The sequence below is a fragment of the Dermacentor andersoni genome, chromosome 3 (genome assembly GCF_023375885.2).
Source record: "Dermacentor andersoni chromosome 3, qqDerAnde1_hic_scaffold, whole genome shotgun sequence".
NCBI lineage: Eukaryota > Metazoa > Arthropoda > Arachnida > Ixodida > Ixodidae > Dermacentor > Dermacentor andersoni.
The window spans coordinates 150017687-150037350 of NC_092816.1; the positions used below are offsets into that span (position 1 = coordinate 150017687).

General features: G+C 47.9%; 2 protein-coding genes across 3 annotated transcripts in view; one reads left to right on the plus strand and one right to left on the minus strand.

The window, feature by feature from the left end:
• Positions 1-3356, plus strand: part of LOC126524641 (monocarboxylate transporter 12-like) — a 45502-nt gene extending 42146 nt beyond the window's left edge. Inside the window, exon 7 of the mRNA XM_050172939.3 lies at positions 263-3356. Coding sequence (XP_050028896.1) covers positions 263-429 — 167 coding nt within the window. The 3' untranslated portion in view covers positions 430-3356. The remainder of the gene's footprint in view (positions 1-262) is intronic.
• Positions 1-19664, minus strand: part of LOC126524642 (monocarboxylate transporter 14-like) — a 344518-nt gene that overhangs the window by 165210 nt on the left and 159644 nt on the right. The window lies entirely within an intron of this gene.

The window sequence follows — 19664 nt, forward strand, 5'->3', positions numbered from 1 at the left end:
CGCTACCCCATAGCCAACGAGCATAGTTCAAGGCAAGCTTCGTGACCAATGGTACACAGCACCAGCGTTGGTTTTTGAGTACGAGATCTTGCCTTTGCCCTTCGTCTTAATGCTGACTCTTGCTTGTTACCATGAATCCAAGCGAACTAGCGCAACTTCGAGTCTCTCTTAAAGGCAGGGATTTTTTACTGCTGTGATTACATTGTGCTTATTTCGTCCCCAAATTCTTACCGCCGTCTGTTGTTCATTACTAATCGTGCAGGTATCTTTCGTGACGCAAGTGGTTCCTATGACAACTATTACCGGATGCTAGGCGCCCTCAGCTTAGCAGCCGCTGTTCTCTTCGCAACGTACGATGCCTGCAGCCGGGTTCCGACCGAGCGTACAAAACCGGCCAAGGACGAAGGTGACCTGCGGTATAATCGATAAACTTAAATATTGATTTCTTCATTTGACGCCGTCGTCAATTTCTCAATGATTGGGAGACGGGCGCGAGGGAAGTGGTCGAGCCCTTATTAACATATGCGTCGACTGCAATGTACCCTCGAGAAAATATGACGAGGGAATTGAAGCTCCAATGTGCTCCAAGCTCCAAGATGGTGCCGGGCAGATCACACGCGTCCAAGCGGGGCGCGAGCACGTTTATGTGTGCCAGACAGACATCCGTTTCTGGCTGCCTCACATTTCGACGCGTTTGGCTACGCAGCTACGGCGTGGTACAACCAACACAGAGTGAGGCAGATTTATTTCATGCCAAAATGTGCTCTTCTTTACTTTTTCTGCTGATCTAACGGGTACAAATACTAAACGTTCACCTATCTGAATATTTCAGCATTTTGAAGCACTGTCTATAACATATTGCGCGAGGATGTCTAAGGGACCCTTTAACAAATTTGTTGGGTTCCAAAAGTGTGCACTTTGCAAATGTATACGTTATTTATGTCAAATAAACTTTAAAAAAAAAAAGAACGTCCATCAGTGACCGAAGTGGCCGCTTGCTTGCGCGCGTCTCGTAGATGCAAACCGTCAGTCATCACAAGGTGCGGCGCGCTCAAGGCGCACCGGCGCGAGCTTTCGTGCATCGGCAAGCGTACATGTAGTTTGGCCTTTGTGCGCTGCTTTGTGTGCACGACCAACGCCTCCTAGATAGCAGTCCTAGGCACTCCACTTGACGACGTCACGCTATTTGAACCGAAATTTCCACTGCGAAGCCCGACGTGACGAAAGCGGTGACGACAAAATAACCGCCAATTACTCGGGATCACCCAACGACCCCTATATACTTCACAAGGCCTGCGCCCATTATTCTGACGTCACAACCCGCCTGCCGACACTCCAGCGGCTGCGAAATCAGCTTGATTTCAACTCGGTCACTTCGCTTGGCTGTTCGTCGCTGCCGCTGAAAACGTGGTGTCTTCCTTGTGTGTTGTGCTGCGCTTGTGCTGCGTCTGCAGTCACTACCGTGGATATTTGTAAGAATCGTCATGTCTGACGGCACGTACGATGCCGAACACGCGTTGTGTGCTGGTATGTACGGCAATTTTGATACTGAGAAGAAGGTGCAAGTCTCTTCTTTCCCCAAAGCTGAGGACATGCGAACGAAGTAGGTGCATGCCATTCCCCGAAAGGATTTCACATCAACTGCATATACTAAGGCAAAACTTTTATACCCGTCGTATTCATGGTGCTATTTTTACTCAGCACGCATTTTTGTTTCTAGGTGAATTTAATTCATGTTCGTGCGGTTAGCAAATGATACAAAGCCTTGTGAACTTATCGCATTTCTGACATCGCAATTTTTAGTAGCGCTGTTTTTCTGTATGAAAGCATAATCTTCTTCTTCAACGAAGTATTTTATCTGTGCAGGTATCGCGTAGCAATTAGACTTTGTAGATTTTATGTAGTTATCTGTGTAATTATCAGTGTAGCAGTTAGTCAGTTTGCTAACAAACAGTGCGGCTAACATATTTTTGAGCCTCTTTTGTAAGTAATGACCTCGGACGTCCTTCAAATAAAAAGAGCACAAAAAAAGGGAAGCTTGTCTCTTTATTGAGAAATTAATATTGGCAATTCACTGTCTTGCAACGCTAACTTGCATATGTCATGCGTTTTGGTTGTTGAAAAAGAATGGTTGTGAATTGGTGCTCATTTCCGACTTGTTTGCGTGCGTTATCTGTATTGTGTGCTCCTACCGGCAACTAAAAGCTGTGCTTATTGTGTGCGTTCGAGTGCACTCGTATTTTAACTGTATATAGAATGTTTTTCTTCACTGCTCTCGGAATTGATGGACTTTATGTGAACACTGCTATACGTGGGTATAGCGGTTTGGTAAGGCGTGGGCACTCAGAGCGCGGTAATACCGACATGGTCTCCAGTCGCCAGGATCTTTCCTTGGCACGATGTGGAATGGTGATGCCCAGTTGCTTAAGGAACGTCGCACGATGCCTAGTTCAAACATGTTCTCAAACTCGCGGCGAGCGAGGGAGAGGCGGTCTCAAGGTAGTCCGCGAGGTCGAGTAAACGCGGTAGGTCCAGTAGTCACGACGTGATGAGTGATCGAGTGCTTCACCGGTAACTCTCTGGTATGCGACTTCGTAAGGTTGGCAAAAGCAGTGATGATTCTTGCGTACGGCGAAGCGGGTGCGAGATCTCGAAGTCCCGTCGGCGAGGCGGTGCAGAGTGCACCGTTGATCGAGAGGCTGGTGCTGAGATCGATGACGCTATGAGCATGCATGTCTGCCACAGGGTTGAAGAAACTGAGGAAGTCAGCGCGGAAATAACCTCGCGAGACATAAGCAAGGATTAAAATCCAGGTAAACGTACGACGCCGTCCAAGGTTAAGTGTAAGATATAGTTGGTCGTATGTGTGTATGGTGGAGTTGTTTATCGCTTGGAGCGGGCAAGTGTGTACATTGTTACGGCGATCTGCACAAGAGGCCTGCATGACGCTAACCTGCGCTATTGTGTCGACAAGGAGTCAAGCACCACTGATCTTGTCAGAAACGTAGAACAGGCGGCATGTTCTTCAACCAATACCCATTGCCGCCGTCAGTGGCCAGCGCACGCCGTCAGCCTGCGCCGTGAGCGCACGCGCGAAGTTGTTTCGAGCAAGCGAGCGAGCAGGTGTGCGCCAGGAGCGCAAATGGAGGGAGTGACGTAACATCCGCTCTGCTAGGCTCATGCTCTGTCAGGCATGGTAGAGTGTATAAGCGCGACTGGACGAGGACGAAGAAAGAAACAGATACACAGACACAGCGCTTCACTTTCAACTATAGATTATATTTTCGCACGCGTCGATAAATATATACCGTGCGAGCGGAAACAAACGTAACAGCAAAAAAGAACATTGAGTGGTACATTTCGTTGAACCGGACACGGTTCGACCAAATCCTCGTCCTTGAGTGGTACATTTCGTTGAACCGGACACGGTTCAACGAAATCCTCGTCCAGTCGCGCTTATACACTCTACCATGGATTCTAACCAACTAGCCCGCCAACGTGTTTTAATCTGTCAGGCGACTGTTTTTCATAAATTAGCAGGTTTAATATGACTGGACCTTCTTCTCATTGGCGTAATTAGTGACGTCATTAGCAGCGCGTTCAAGTTCCGGGTTTCTAGAGATTTCACCAAAGTCGTGCCAACGTGGCGGGTCTCTAAAGTCGACTATTCTGGGCTTCGGTGTGTGGTAATCAGTGATTTGTAATTATTTCTAATTATTCCAGACGCTTCACAACTCAATTTGTAACTATACTTAGCTCTATTATCATATCTCTATATTCATGAAATTTGTAACGCCCTATTTTTTTCTGCTTTTATTTTTCTGATTTACTTTGAACTTCGTTTCCGGTCGTCTCAGAAGGTGAACTGGAAGTACTGCGCAAGCAACAAGATTGTCACTCGGTGCTCATGCGACCAGCAATAGGGAAAATTAAAGTTGACCGTCCGAGGCCTCCTCAACCTATTGTTCATTGCATCCAACTGTTCGCAACAGCAGTAACAATTGCTATTGCTCACTGTAAGACGGTAACCCCTTTAAAACGTAGCTATATTCCTTGTTTTCTTGTTATTTTTCTTCATTGTAGCGAGCTTTTTGATCTTGCTTGACAGGAACGTCTGCATACAACTAGCTTGCCGCGGACGAGCCCAAAATACTTCAAACACTTGTGTCGGTTGAACCGAGAGTGGAATCAGTCCGGACGTTTGAACTACAGGCAGGCTTTGCAAACACGATATATGCCACATCTGCGCATCAGCTGTTTCCTTTTGCATTGTGCGCTCGACAGCAGGTTGAGATTACCGTACAAACGAATGCAGATCATCCAGACCTCGAAGTTGCTCAGCAGCAAGAGCACCAGCTCATCCGTCGACAAGCTTCTTTGAGACATCCTTTATCACCGAACAAAGAAGTATTCAAAGGGGTTGAAATAAAAAAAAGCAAAAATCGCAGCAGCATATGACCTCTCAAAAACGCAGACATTGGGAAATCACTCCTTAGGCAGACTCTAGAGCACTGCGCACAGGTAGAATTTTACCAATTATCCAAAGTTCATATACATATCAACTAGTTCTAGCTATTAGAATCATATACAGTCGTTACATTGAGTCGGTGTGATATGATGTGGACAATGTGGTATTATATTGAGTTCGAACCGTGTGCCGTGTTGCTCGAGGCCCAAAAGAGCTTTTGTGCGACCTTAGTAGCCTTTTACTCTTGCTCCCGTTTCTTAAATAAGGAACAAAATAAACTTCGAACTTCTAGATGTCACTATTTGAAACTGTCGAATATGTGCGTTTGTTTGAAATTACAGTTAAGAGAGAGACAAAAGGGAAGGAAAGACAAGGAAGTTAGCCAGTGTAAATCCCGGCTGGCTACCCTGTGCTGGGGAAAGGGGCAAAGGGAATAAAAGGAGAAGGAAGAGAGAAAAAAAAAACAAGAAAAATGCACACCGTAACGCGATGTTACGCGCAACAATAGTCAAAGGCGTTCGCACAATTCACATGTCCTTAAGAACTTGAGCAAAGCCCTTAAGGCCTTGAGTGCCGAAACCTGTCTGGACCAGTGTCCTAGAACCTTCTCTTCTGAGAAGGGGCGATTGTCCAGTTTTTCGAGCACGGTCACGAGCACTTTTCTTTGCACATTGTAACGTGGACAGTCACAGAGGAGGTGCGCGATCGTCTCTTCGCAGCCGCAGGTGTCGCAAGCAGGGCTGTCGGCCATTCTAATGCGGAAGGAATAGGAATTCGTGAATGCCACGCCGAGCCATAGGCGGCACAGAAGTGTTGCTTCCGCTCGTGGCAACCCTGGTCGAAGACGGAGTTGCAAACTTGGATCCAATGTGTGAAGACGTGTGTTCGTGAATTCACTGGTGTTCCACAGAGTTAGCGTAAGCTCGCGTGCGAGGCAGCGAAAACTTGTGGCTTCATCTGTTCTTGACAGTGGTATGGGTACAATCTGGGCACCATCATGGGCCGACCGGGCAGCGTCATCCGCACTGTCATTTCCCGAAATTCCGCAGTGACCCGGTATCCACTGGTAGATGATGGTGTGTCCCTTGTCGATTGCGTAATGGTGTAGTAGTCGGATGTCTACGACTAATTGCACATTTGGTCCGTGGTTGAAAAGGGACAGCAGACACTGGAGAGCTGCCTTTGAATCACAAAAGATGGACCATGAAAGTGGTGATTTGGGACATATAAACTCCAGAGCAGCACAGATAGCTGCGAGTTCTGCAGCAGTCGATGATGTAACGTGAGACGTCTTCAATTTGATAGTGACAGATTCAGCGGTATGTAACACTGCTCCAGCTGAAGTTTTAGAGCAGACAGAACCGTCCGTGTAAACGTGGGTGCGTTTGTTGTATTTTTCATGTAAGAATGAAAGGACGGTTTGTTTGAGGGCGAAGGATGACATGTCCGTTTTCTTTTTGATGCCGGGAATAACAAGAAGGGCCTGGAGTGGATGCAGGCACCACAGCGGTAGAGATGGTCGTGCTGCAGGTGTCAAGTTTGACGGTAAACTTCCGTGGTTGGTGGCAATAATTCTGCTAAACGCTGAACGAGGTCGAGCGGCAAGAAGGGAGGCGAGATGATGCGATGGAAGCCGGGCGAAGCGCCTGATGTGCACCCTTAAGGAGTCGACATGAATATACGTATTGATAGGGTGGTCATGCGCGATGGCTATTGTTGCTGCCGTTGATGCACACCTGGGAAGGCCAAGACAAATTCGCAGAGCTTGAGCTTGTACAGATTGGAGGGCTCGGAGGTTGGTCTTACCGGTTCCACCTAGTACAGGTAAGCTGTAGCGTAGGAGACCCAAGAACAGTGCGTTATAGAGTTAGAGCATTGCACTCACAGACGCACCCCATGACTTTCCTGCAAGAACTCTGAGCACGTCTATTATCATCACTAGTTTCCTTTTTAGGTAAGAGATGTGAGGACTCCAGGAGAGGTCTCGATCTATTATCACTCCTAGAAAGCGGTGCGTCTTCTCGTAGGCAGTCGGCTGTCCATTAATTCTAACAACGTATTGTCTCATTGCTTTGCGCGTGAAAGCGACCATAGAGCACTTCTGGGAGGACACCTCCAAACCTCGTGCTCGAAGATAGCTGGATGTTAGTGTGGCCGCTTTTTGCAGTCTGGCGCGCACCTGTGGACGCGTCGCTCCTGATGACCAAATGCATATATCATCTGTATAGATTGACACATGGACGGATTGTGGAAGGGTGTGAACCAGGTCGATGAGCACGAGGTTAAATAGAGTGGGGCTCAAGACTTCGCGTTGTGGTACTCCGCGGTAGGTGTTGTGATGATGCACCATCCTCTGTTTGCACAAAAAATGACCTGTCTGTCAAGTAGCTGAACATCCATCGAAACACAAGTCCCCCTAGTCGACATCGCCCAAGGCGTTCAGGATGGCTCGATGTGTTACGTTGTCATAAGCGCCTTTAATGTCCAGGAACATCGCCGCTGACAGTCTCCTTAGGGTTTTTTCTTGGTGAACAGACGAGAAAGATCTATGACGTTGTCTACTACAGAGCGTCCACGTCGGAAGCCTGCCATAGCGTCAGGGTATACCTTGTAGTGTTCTAGATACCACTCTAGATGTGTAAGCACCATCCTCTCCATCACTTTTCCTAGACAACTGGCCAGAGCAATGGGACGGTAAGACGCCACATCTAGGGGGGATTTACCTGGTTTGAGCAGAGGCACAAGGCGGCTGCACTTCCATGCAGCTGGAACCACTCCTTCCCGCCATGAATTGTTGTACACCTCAAGAAGAGCATGTCGGGCTGTCTGACCGAGGTTGCCAAGAGCTGTGTACGCCACCCCGTCAGGCCCAGGCGATGAGGAACGTCTACACGCTGCCAACGCCGCTTATAACTCTTCGATGAAAAACCGATTGTACATACGAGAATCCCGCGAGATCGGAACGTCAAGGGTGTCATGTGCGGGAAACGAGGATGATAGACCCGCTACCCTTAAACAGAAATACTCGGCTACGTCGATCTCTCGGCGACCTTCACAGAGAGCCAGGCATTTGAAGGGGTGGCGTTCTTGTGGTGATGTTCGAAGACCGCGCACCGTTCTCCATATATGTGACAGGGGTTTACGAGGATCAAGGGAATCACAAAAGGTCTTCCATCTTAGAGACTGCAGGGAGTTGATATATTACAGTTAAAATTACGTATTGGAAGCTATAGGAGAAAAATTATTCCGAGTAATATGATTCTTCTGCTTGAAAATATGGTACTGGAGTGCGGAAACCTGTTCTTGATGGAAGGCATGGAACAAATTAGCTTACCTTTAATAATGTTAATAATAATAATAACTGTAAAGCACAGTTCGCAATCGGGAATCAGAAAATTCAGCCACCAAGCTCACATCAGCCACCAAGCTCTTGCTATTATACTCCCTAATGTCCTACCTAGGTTGAACAAAGAAAAACGAAAAGAAAAACACGATGATCTACCACGCCCAAATTTTCTGATCCCCTATTGCGAACTGCGCTTTTGTACGTCTCCGTACAAACTGCAAACTGCATCGCAACGCCATCTACAGGCAGTATCTGGGATCGAGACAGCCAATGGGTTCCCTTTATTATCTGCAGGCATGTCGCTTGACTCGTGTCAATGTAGATGGCGTCGCGATGCAGTGTGCCGCTGCTCCAGCTTCCGCTGCGTGGAGTATACCACTTTTGTCGGCGCCTGTACAAGCCTTTGGCGTGCTTCTCTTTTTTTCCTGAGAGTGACGTGTGCTTACTCCTAATGCCCATGTTCTCCTACTACGCACAGTTGCCGTTCCTAATACCATTGTTACTATCGCCGACAACCGTGTATATATTTCTGTTTTAAAGTTTGGTTTATGTAAGAAACATGTCGAAAGGCACGTCGCTCAGCAACACTTCTCCCATCCATAATAGCGCCATCTCTGTATTACAGGTTCCGTGCTCGTGTGAAGTCATCTGCTGTCCGATAAGTTCCGCAACATCCGATCCCGCATCGCCTGCTTCCCGAACAAGCTGTAGATCTCTATTGTGTCCTGGTGTTTTATCGCGACAGCTTTGAATTCAACAATTGCCCGATGGGACAGACTTCCGTAAAGACCCTTAAGATTGACACCAGTGACGCTATTCCTACCCGCCCACGAACATATCACGTGTCTCACACAGAATGCCACGTTATCCAAGCTGAAGTAGACAAGATGCTAACGCAAAGTGTAATTGAGCCCTCTTCGAGTCCTAGGGCGCCCCCGATTGTCTTGGTCAAAAATAAGGATGGCTGCTGGCAATTTTGTGTTGACTACCTTGAACTGAAGAAGATCAAGAAAAAGATGTGTATCCTCTCCCGAGGATTGAAGATACTGTCCACTGCCTTCGCGGATCCAAATAATTATCTTCAATCAAAATAAGATCTCGGTATTGGCAGATTTTGTTTGATAAACGCAACCGTGAGAAGATCACTTTCGTTACACGGCGCGACCTTTACCATTTCAGGACTATGTCTTTCACACTTTGTAATGCCCCACAACTTTCGAAAGAATGATGGACGCTCTCCTTCGGGGCTATAAGTGGTCCATCTTCTTATGTTATCTGGCCGATGTCATCGTGTTTCCCCTGCGTTTGATCCACTTCAGTCGCTTGTGCGCTATTCTTGAAGTCTTTATGGAGGCGGCATTTAACTTTACTCTTGTAAGTGCATTTGGATACAGCGAAGACAATGTTCCTGGCCACCTTCTCTGCGTTGGTGGTATATATCCTCATCTTGATAAGATTCACGCAGTCAGGTAGTTTCCTGACCCTGCTCAGAAAAATCTGTGCGTATCCTCGTTGGCTTATACTCCCATTTTCGTCGGTTTGTAAATAGCTTTACTGATGTCACCCGACCAAGACCGACCGTTTCAAGAAGGACACTGTGTTATTTTTGGCCGTGAACAAGCCGACGCCTCCTGCACTCTCATCCGCTTATTGACAACGGCTCCGATATTAGTCCACTTTGATCCATCCGCACCAACTCAAGTTCACACAGACGTCAGTGGCTATGGCATAAGTGCTGTCCTCGCTGAACAGCAAAAAGGAGTCGAGCGCGTCATTTCCTACGCCAGTCGCCTCTTGTTCCCTTCAGAGCGCAATTTTTCTATCAGCGAGCGCGAATTCCTCGCTCTGGCGTGGAAAGTAGGTAAATTTCGTGCTTACTTGTTTGGCCGCCCATTTTCTGCCATCATGGACCACTGTGCCATGTGCTTGCTGGCTTTCGTCACTGAAAAGCCAACTGGACGCCTTGGAAGATGGGCACTCAGACTTCAGGAGTAATCTTTCGTAGTGATGTACAAGTCCAGCCGCTTCTGACAACAACGAACAGGATGCCCACCCTTCCCTTCTGGTATTTCTGACTTTCGCGACGTCGTTACAGAGCAACAAAAAGACGTCTCTACGGGAGATCATTGACCACTTGACTTTTGACCAATAAAATCCCTCAATCGGAATGTTTGCGCTCCATGACGGTATTCTTTATCGACACAACATCAGCTCCCAAGGACCAGATTTACTGATAGTTGTCCCTCGTCATATCCGTTCTACTGTTCTTGCTCAGCTCCACGATGCGCCCACTACCCGACACCTTGGCATCCACCGCACTTACGACAGAGTTTGACATCGCTTCTCCTTGCCAGGCCTTTACCGCTTTGTGCGACATTACGTTGCGGCTTGTAACCTCTCACAGCGTCGAAAGAGACCTTAACCAATCGTTGTTCCCACGGAGTATTCCTTCTGTGTCGGCACGGACCTTCTTCGCCCTTTCCGCGCACCAATAAAAGGGCACAAATGGATAGCCGTTGTCACAGACCATGCGACGCGCTTTGATATTAGACATGCTCTGCCCACCATCTCTGCTACAGGTGTAGCAGATCTTTTATTTCAGGACGTGATCCTGCACCATGGCGCGCCAAGGCCACTGCTGACAGATTGTGGCCGCTACTTGTTGCCCCGAGTTGCCGAAGACATACTTCCTTCCTGCTTACCGAACACAAGCTCGTAACCGCATATCACCCACAAATTAAGGCGCTGACTTAACGACTAAATCGCTCCTTTACGGAGATGTTGTCTATGTTCGTTTCAGCTGACAATCGCGATTGGGACAAATATTGATTGATTGATTCTGTTATAATTTTGAACAATATTGATAAGCTACCAGTCATGACCTACGAGTGCCTATAGTGCGAGCTCATGCACATTTTCAATCGTCTGACAATTTCCTTGAGATGTTCCTTTTGTTGTTTTTACCTCTACTTATCTAGCCAGAATGTACTCTTGCACACATTCAAGGAGCTGACTACCACTCACAAACTCTGTGGCCTTGCCAGATAGTGAGCATGCTCACTTCCCAATAGACCCACTGTCACGTTTAAAATCTGTGATCATCGTGTTTTAACCACCGTTACTGAACAGAACAGTGTCATAAGAAAATTGAAGCTTTCTTCGATGTAACTCGTACCCTTAATGATAATTGCTTCCCAATCTGGCAGCTTAAACATTCCCACAAGGCAGTGATTTACGTGCTAAAGTTGGAAATTTGATTTTACCTTTCCTTTTCTAGCCAGAATGTACTCTAGTACACCTTCAAGGAGCTGACTACCACGCTCAAACTCTGTTGGCCTTGCTAGATAGTGAGCATGCTTACTCCCCAATTGACCCATTGCCGCATTTTAAATCTGTAATCATTGTTTTTTAACCACCGTTACTGAACAAAACAGTATTGGAAAATGGATGGAAACGAAGTGTTTATGACGTCTTCGGCTTTGAAATCTGTAGAGGACGGCACGCACAAGCTGGTTTAGAGGATACTTCCTGCTTACATTGCGCTGAAGAAGGTTGCACACTTGTCAGAGTAAACTCCGTAGGCAGCACGGTAGTCCCGCGCTTGTGTTTGAACGTAGTCCAGTGCCACTGTGCCTTCATGCATAGTTACTGGCGACCGTACCTCTCCAGCAATTCAACTAGTTAATGGCTCTCCGGTTTAGCTTCAGATACCTCAGCAGTGATCACACACTACGTTTCGCAAACATAATGGCAAAACATGAGCCTGCTTGTTTTACTCCGACAAGTTACTCCCTCGGCTTCCGAAAGGCACGTTCACAAGATTAGCGTCTAAGCTTCTCAACGTCGGCTTCGGCACCGTCGCAAGAGCTTGGGCTAATGAGTCCTTTTCGCGAAATACAATATCCGCGAACAACACCCGTCGATCAATCTACAGACGAAGAATTTTTGCTAGAGGCATTGGAATCTTTCTGTACTAGTACGTGGAGCTCTGCTTCCTCAGTAAAGAGCGCAATAATTTTTGTTTACCAACATCATAACTTGGAAATATCTTCCATCACTCCCAACTCACTCAACTCCAACAAATTCATGTGGTAGAGGCAGTACATGCTCACAGCAGTGCTCTTTAACACCGCTTGGTCCGTGTTCACTGAAGATTCCCCAAGTGGCACCTGTTCCTTCAGCATACGTGCAGACGTGGAGACGAGGTGAGTGTGCTCGACGGACGAAGCGAACGAAGAGGATCTCTTTGAATTTGGACTGGTCGGCACAACGAGCGAAGGCCCGCGACGACGTGCAGGGACGTGTTCCAGTGGCTACTGAGATGGCTAATGGTCCGCCTAGGCACCCATTCTTGGAGCAAAGCCGGGCCAGCCCAGACACGAGCAGCCACCGGTCCATCCGGGCAATCGTCCGAGGCTTGTTGGAACCAGATGACGGCTCTGGCGGCTGACGGTGCGATCTGGTGACCACACCTGTGGTGCCGCTTGAGAGCCGCCGCCGAGACCGAGCAGCGCAGCAGTTGGCGTGGCCGCCAGCAGTGCTGCCGGCCCAATTACGCCGGCTGGAGCCAAAGGAACTTGCTACTGAAGCGCCTGTCACGCTTATTGAGCCAAGAGCGGTGAGCGTTCTTTCCTGGTGCAAGGGCGCGGCAGCTCCACTAGACGACACGCCCGCGGACATTCGGCGTACCATGATTCCACCGCCGCGGTACTTCGCTTGGGATAGTCGACTATGGGGTGAGAGCCGACACCACAACATAGCGAACTATACCGCGTAGACACGGCCGGCTAGAAGAGGACCACGAAGCCTGTTCTCGATAGGTTTAAGGGCCTTATGTGTTCTTGCGTTTTGATGTGTCTGTGAAGGTCACATGTGACCGGACGTACAAGGAATAAAGACAAAGTGTGTTCGCCATGCTTCTCTCACTGGGTGCTGAACCCCTGGGCTCAGGAAACCATCACACCCAGTTGAGATTTCCACTCTACCTATTCAGAGTCAGTGCAGACGCAAGAATGTTAAGCTTGAAAGCGAAGCTTCATAAGCTACCCTCCAGGGTTCGCGTGAGAGCTGCTAGTGCGGTGGCTGCTGCTACTTGCTGTGCACTGCTGGCTGCTCTCAGCATCTAAAGTGGTCGCGATTCGGTGAATTCAAGCGCACAAGTTTAAGTTGAGTGATATGCTTTGCGATAAACATGTGTCCAACTTCGTCCTCTGGTCTACACTACAATGTGGTCGATAAAGAAGAACAGCACTCTTAGCAAACGCCAATGATACTCAGCATGAACCAATTCTCACGCCGTACAGGTACCACATTCTTTATACAGCGAAGCTGCATGGCTAACATCCAGGAGTTCTTTCGCGCCCTTCGAAAGAAAACTATCATCATCAATGGCGCCTACCCCCGTAAGCATTCATACCCCCGAAAGTAAGGAAAACATGCAATGGCTCGTTCCTCCGTAACAATGGCAATGGCAATAACAATGGCAATGGCAATAACAATGGCAATGGCAATAACAATGGCAAAGGCTACAACCACTCAGCAGAGTGATGCAAACACTGCATACATTCTTTGAAATGAGGCAAAGAACTTAAAACACAGCATACGTTCCAATGAAGAACAACCCCAAAGAAGCATCCAAACCACATAATTGATGATAAGGCAACGCTCGCAGCGCTCCCCGCATACGTTTCTTGGTAAAGATCACTTTTGCGCCAGCTACCGCGGCGATGCGAGCTTGCGACGTGGGGTGTGATGTCCCTAGCCTTTCGTATATAAAATAACCAGCCTAGCAACTGATTTCAATATTGCTACACGCTATGGGCGGCGGCGTGCTGTCAAAATAACTATTACTCCCATTCATCTCGCCCAGCATCTGTTGTGTTTTCTTCGCGAATGTTTTCTTCCAGATGTGATTTGGTCAGACTCAATTTCGCACTGTATTTCGGTAGAAGGTGGACCGCTGTAGGTCCCCTTTATTCAAACCACGTGATGGTCGGTGCATGCTGCGATAGAGTGCGAAGTGACAACAATAAAAACCGTCCTCGAGAAATAGGGTGTTTTACAGTTGTCAACCAATTCAGGTCATTTGGCGACTCGTTGAAACTTTTATAGCAGCTAGTCGTTCCCATTGAGCGTTTTGCGGTCTTGTTGGCCTAATCGCATCCGTTAGTACGCAAGGCAGGGCTATAGCTCAATTTCCGGTCGAGCGTACAATGTCACAGGAAACGGCTAATGCTCTTCTGTGGCTCACCCCCGCGGAATCCTGACGCCGCATTTGCGAAGCCTGTTTGGTGCCTAACCGACACTCACATCCCAACTGTTATGTGTTAGTTGACTGACTCCACTTGTCGTCTGCATGCCTACCTCCTATACATACATCTGATCACTGCTTCAAAGACAGCGACTTTCGTCAAAACACGTGAGTGCAGGAATTGCGTAGCCTTGGGGGCATTGCAGGAAAACAGATATATGATCAATTATTAATGGTCCATACTGCATTTGCTAGAGTGTGGAACTCCATGAAAAGTATTTGATATAGTAAAAGTACTAGCTGACGCATATAAAATGAAGTGATCCTTGCACTTCTTCCTGCGCCTATAAATAATTGTAATAAACTCACTCGCTTCTCTGTAGCATTTTCACAATCTCTATAGCACAATTATTTCCTTGTTATTTCAGGGCATGTTTTTTGCTTCGTTGTTGCCATTTCGCCATTTCTACATCTTTATCCCAACCCCCCCAAGTCAATCTTGTAGTGAAGTTGCCTAGAACAACGTATATATATATATATATATATATATATATATATATATATATATATATATATATATATATATCATCAGCCTCGTTACGCCCACTGCTGCGCAAAGGCCTCTCCCATACTTCTCCAACTACCCCGGTCATGTACTAATTGTGGCCATGTTGTCCCTGCATACTTCTTCATCTCATCCGCCCACCTAACTTTCTGCCGCCCTCTGATACGCTTCCCTTCCCTTGCAATCCATTCCGTAACTCTTAATGACCATCGGTTGTCTTCCCTCCTCATTACGTGTCCTGCCCATGCCCATTTCTTTTTCTTGATTTCAACTTAGATATCATTAACTCGCGTTTATTCTCTCACCCAGCCTGCTCTTTTCTTATCCCTACCATTCTTCTTTCCATAGCTCGTTGCGTAGTCTTCAATTTAAGTAGAACCCTTTTCGTAAGCCTCCAGGTTTCTGCCCCGTACGTGAGCACTGGTAAGACACAGCTGTTATGAACTTTTCTCTTGAGGGATAATGGCAACGTGCTGTTCATGATCTGAGAATGCCTGCCAAACGCACCCCAGCCCATTGCTATTCTTCTGATGATTTCAGTCTCATGATCCGGATCCGCAGTCACTACCTGTCCTAAGTAGATGTATTCCCTTACCACTTCCAGTGCCTCACTACCTATCGTAAACTGCTTTTCTCTTCCGAGACTGTTAAACATTACTTTAGTTTTCTGCAGATTAATTTTTAGACCCACCCTTCGGCTTTGCCTCTCCAGGTCAGTGAGCATGCATTGCAGTTGGTCCCCTGAGTTAATAAGCAAGGCAATATCATCAGCGAATCGCAAGTTACTAAGGTATTCTCCATGAAGTCTTATCCCCAATTCTTCCCATTCAAGGTCTCTGAATACCTCCTGTAAACACGCTGTAAATAGCATTGGAGAGATCGTATCTCCCTGCCTGACGCCTTTCTTTATTGGGATTTTGTTGCTTTCATTATGGAGGACTACGGTGGCTGCGGAGCCGCTATAGATATCTTTCAGTATTTTTACATACGGCTCATCTACACCCTGATTCCGCAATGCCTCCATGACTGCTGAGGTTTCGACTGAATCAAACGCTTTCTGGTAATCAATGAAAGCTATATATAAAGGTTGGCTATATTCCGCACATTTTCCTATCACCTGATTCATAGTGTGAATATGGTCTATTGTTGAGTAGCCTTTACGGAATCCCGCCTGGTCCTTTGGTTGACGGAAGTCTAAGGTGTTCCTGATTCTATTTGCAATTACCTTAGTAAATACTTTGTAGGCAACTGATAGTAAGCTGACCGGTCTATAATTTTTCAAGTCTTTGGCGTCCCCTTTCTTATGGATTAGGATTATGTTAGCGTTTTTCCAAGATTACAGTACGCTCGAAGTCATGAGGCATTGCGTGTACAGGGTGGCCAGTTTCACTAGAACAATCTGCCCACCTAGGTATACTTTGTGGCGCAAAATACATTTCTGGAAAAGGGACAGAAGAAAGGGAGACAGTGAAGCGCCAAACTACCAACTGTTTAATGACAGCCTGAACAAACGTATAGAAGAAAATACAACTTCCGCTCATGCGCAGAGAGCCAAGGTGTGACAGAACAACGTGGTTTGTTCAGGCTGTCATTAAACAGTTGGTAGTTTGGCGCTTCACTGTCTCCCTTTCTTCTGTCCCTTTTCCAGAAATGTATTTTGCGCCCCAAAGTATACCTAGGAAATCTAAGCACCAACTTGCCCAAGAAGAAGTCCTTTTGGAATCTGCCCACCATCCTTCAACAAATCTGCTGTTACCTGATCCTCCCGAGCTGCCTTCCCCCTTTGTATAGCTCCCAAGGCTTTCTTTACTTCTTCCGGCGTTACTTGTGGGATTTCGAATTCCTCTAGACTATTCTCTCTACCATTATCGTCGTGGGTGCCACTGGTCTATAGAACTCCTCAGGCACTTGAACTATCTCATCCATATTAGTAATGATATTGCCGGCTTTGTCTCTTAACGCATACATCTGATTCTTGCCAATTCCTAGTTTCTTCTTTACTGCTTTTAGGCTTCCTCCGTTCCTGAGAGCCTGTTCAATTGTATCCATATTATACTTTCTTATGTCAACTGTCTTACGCTTGTTGATTAACTTCGAAAGTTCTGCCAGTTCTATTGTAGCTGTAGGGTTAGAGGCTTTCAAACATTGGCGTTTCTTGATCAGATCTTTCGTCTCCTGCGATAGCTTACTGGTATCCTGTCTAACGGAGTTACCACCTACTTCTATTGCACACTCCTTAATGATGCCCACAAGATTGTCGTTCATATATATATATATATATATATATATAGTGTAAGCGCTATTAACGTACTTCGTCGTTTTCATTTGTACATAGCCATCATCATCTTCCCTGTTCTTCTACTTCTTCGCGCGTGAGCTGGGGCGTTGCCTTTTTTGGAATAAACAGCGCTGGACAACTTGATCGGTCTCGGTATTATAAAGTGGTGGAGGTAAGTCAAGACCCCGACGTCCTCTCGCGTCTCCGTCCTCCCTGGAGCTCCGTTCCGGTCGCCGCCTGCACCCAGCTGCCCCTACAACAATGGACACTTCCAACCCCGGCTCTTCCGGCGCCTCTAACCCTACCACACAGACGACCCCACCTGCGGCGCCCTCTTGGACTGTGACGAGCCCTCAGCGCGATACCCCTGTCTTTGCGGGACACCGCGGTGATGACGTCGACGATTGGATCGACCACTACGACCGCGTGAGTTCTTGCAACAAGTGGAACGAAACCCAGAAATTGAGGCACATCGCCTTCTACTTGACCGGTGTTGCAAAGACGTGGCATTTCAACCACGAATCCGACATCGCGGATTGGTCCACGTTTACCTCCAAGCTGCGGCAAATCTTCGCTTCCTCGTCTGGCCGTGCAGAAGTCGCCAAACAGAAGCTGGCAACGCGCCGCCAACTTCCCCAAGAGTCCTACACCTCATACATAGCTTGGCTCTGTGCCGCCGTGCGAATCCTAGCATGACGGAAGCCGAACGCGTTCGCCACATCTTGAAAGGCATTGTGCCTGTCGCGTTCAGCGCCTTAATTGTGCAAAATCCGGCTTCTGTCCAAGACATCACTTCAACGTGTCAACGCCTCGACGAGCTGCAGTCTATTCGTCTTCCACATGACAGCAGCGATCCTCAGGTTCCCCATTCTCCAGATCTACGTGCTCTTATGCGCACCATCATCCGCGAAGAGCTTCAACTACAAGAACTAAGGCGTCCACCTGCTGCCTGCGCCCCAACCCCCACCTTCGACTTGCTCAAGGTCGTAAAGCAGGAGTTGACAGCGATGACTACACCCACGACGCATCTTGCTCCGGTAGCGCGCTCCACACCTACCTACGCGGATGTTGTTTCGCTACCCACCTTTACCGTGACCTCCGTGCCTACTGGCGTTTCCTATGACAATTTGGCTTCGATGGGAACCAGAGCACTTGCTGCGCCATCGTACCCTCAGTAGTGTCCACCTCGTCCGGTTTGTTTTACTGTGGTATACGCGGCCATATATATCGCTTCTGCCGCCGTCGCCAGCAGGATGAAAGACTAGGCTATGCTGAGCACGAAAGAGACCGCACTCGCTGTTCAGACGACTACTATCCCGGATCGTACTCGTTCCCTCAACAGCGTTCTCCGTCTCCTCCAGCTGCTCCCGATCTGCCTCATAGTTCCCGTTCGGCCAGACGTCGTTCTCCATCGCCTTACCGGAGCTCTACATCACCGCTTGCAGTTTTTGGAGGGGAACTGCTTCTTCTCGGTCTTCAAAAATTCCTCCTGTTCGCCCGGCCAACATGCTTTCTGTGACTGTCGAAGGTGTTCCCGCGTCAGCTCTCATCGATACCGGTGCCGCCGTTTCTGTTCTTTGGAGTGATCTGTGTTCCCGGCTCCGTAAAGTAAAAGCGCCTTATCTTGGACCTATTTTACGTGGTGCTAATAATGCATGCATTTACCCCAATGGACAGTGTACTGCTCGTGTTCTCATCGACGGCATACGCCACCACATCGAGTTTATCATCCTTCCAACGTTTATCCATGAACTTATACTGGGTTGGGACTTCCTACATTCTGCTTCAGCCGTCTTTTCATGTAGAGAGGAAGTTGTCCACATCACAGATACAGAGATTGAACCTGTTACGGACTCTTCACTTTCATGCATGAACTTGGCCATTGCTGCAGACTACGCACTGCGTCCTGGTCACGAAGACGTTGTAGCCGTAACATCCAGTCAGATCGCCGACGGAGACGCCCTAGTCGCCCCTTCTTGCCACTGTACTTCTCGCGGAATTCTCATTGCCACCTGTCTCGTCCGGTTTTCACGCGGCCGCGCCCTTCTATCTGCTTGCAACACGACCCCAGATGCTGTGATGCTGCCCAAAGGGATGACTATGGCAACCCTCGCCGACACTCAACCTGTCTCTATAGTCACGCTTTGCCCTTCTTCATCGCCAGCACCAACCTCAGGTTTGGATTATTCTTTCCCTCCTCCAGCCGTTCTTGGTTCTGACCTAACAGCCGCGCAGTCCGAAGCCTTAATGGTGGTCTTGGCAAAACACAAAGCCTGTTTCGATAGCTGTTCTCCTGTGTTGAGCCAAACTCCTGCGGCTACACACCGCATCGAAACCGATGGTTGCGCTATAATACGACGACGCCCCTATCGTGTATCGCCGTCCGAACGAAAGGTCATTGAACAACAGGTTGCTGACATGCTTGCGCGGAAGATAATACGACCTTCATTTAGACCATGTGCTTCTCCCGTGGTCCTGGTAAAGAAAAAAGATGGCTCCGTTCTCTTTTGCGTCGAATATCGAGCGCTCAATAAGATCACAGGCAAGGACGTATATCCAATACCTCGAATTGACGACGCTTTGGACACACTACAAGGGGCGGAGTATTTCTCCAGCCTTGATCTTCGATGAGGATATTGGCAAATTCCGATGAACGAGACTGACAAAGAAAAGACCGCATTCGCTACACCGGATGGCCTTTACGAATTTAACGTGATGCCTTTCAGCCTTTGTAATGCTCCTGCCACATTTGAGCGC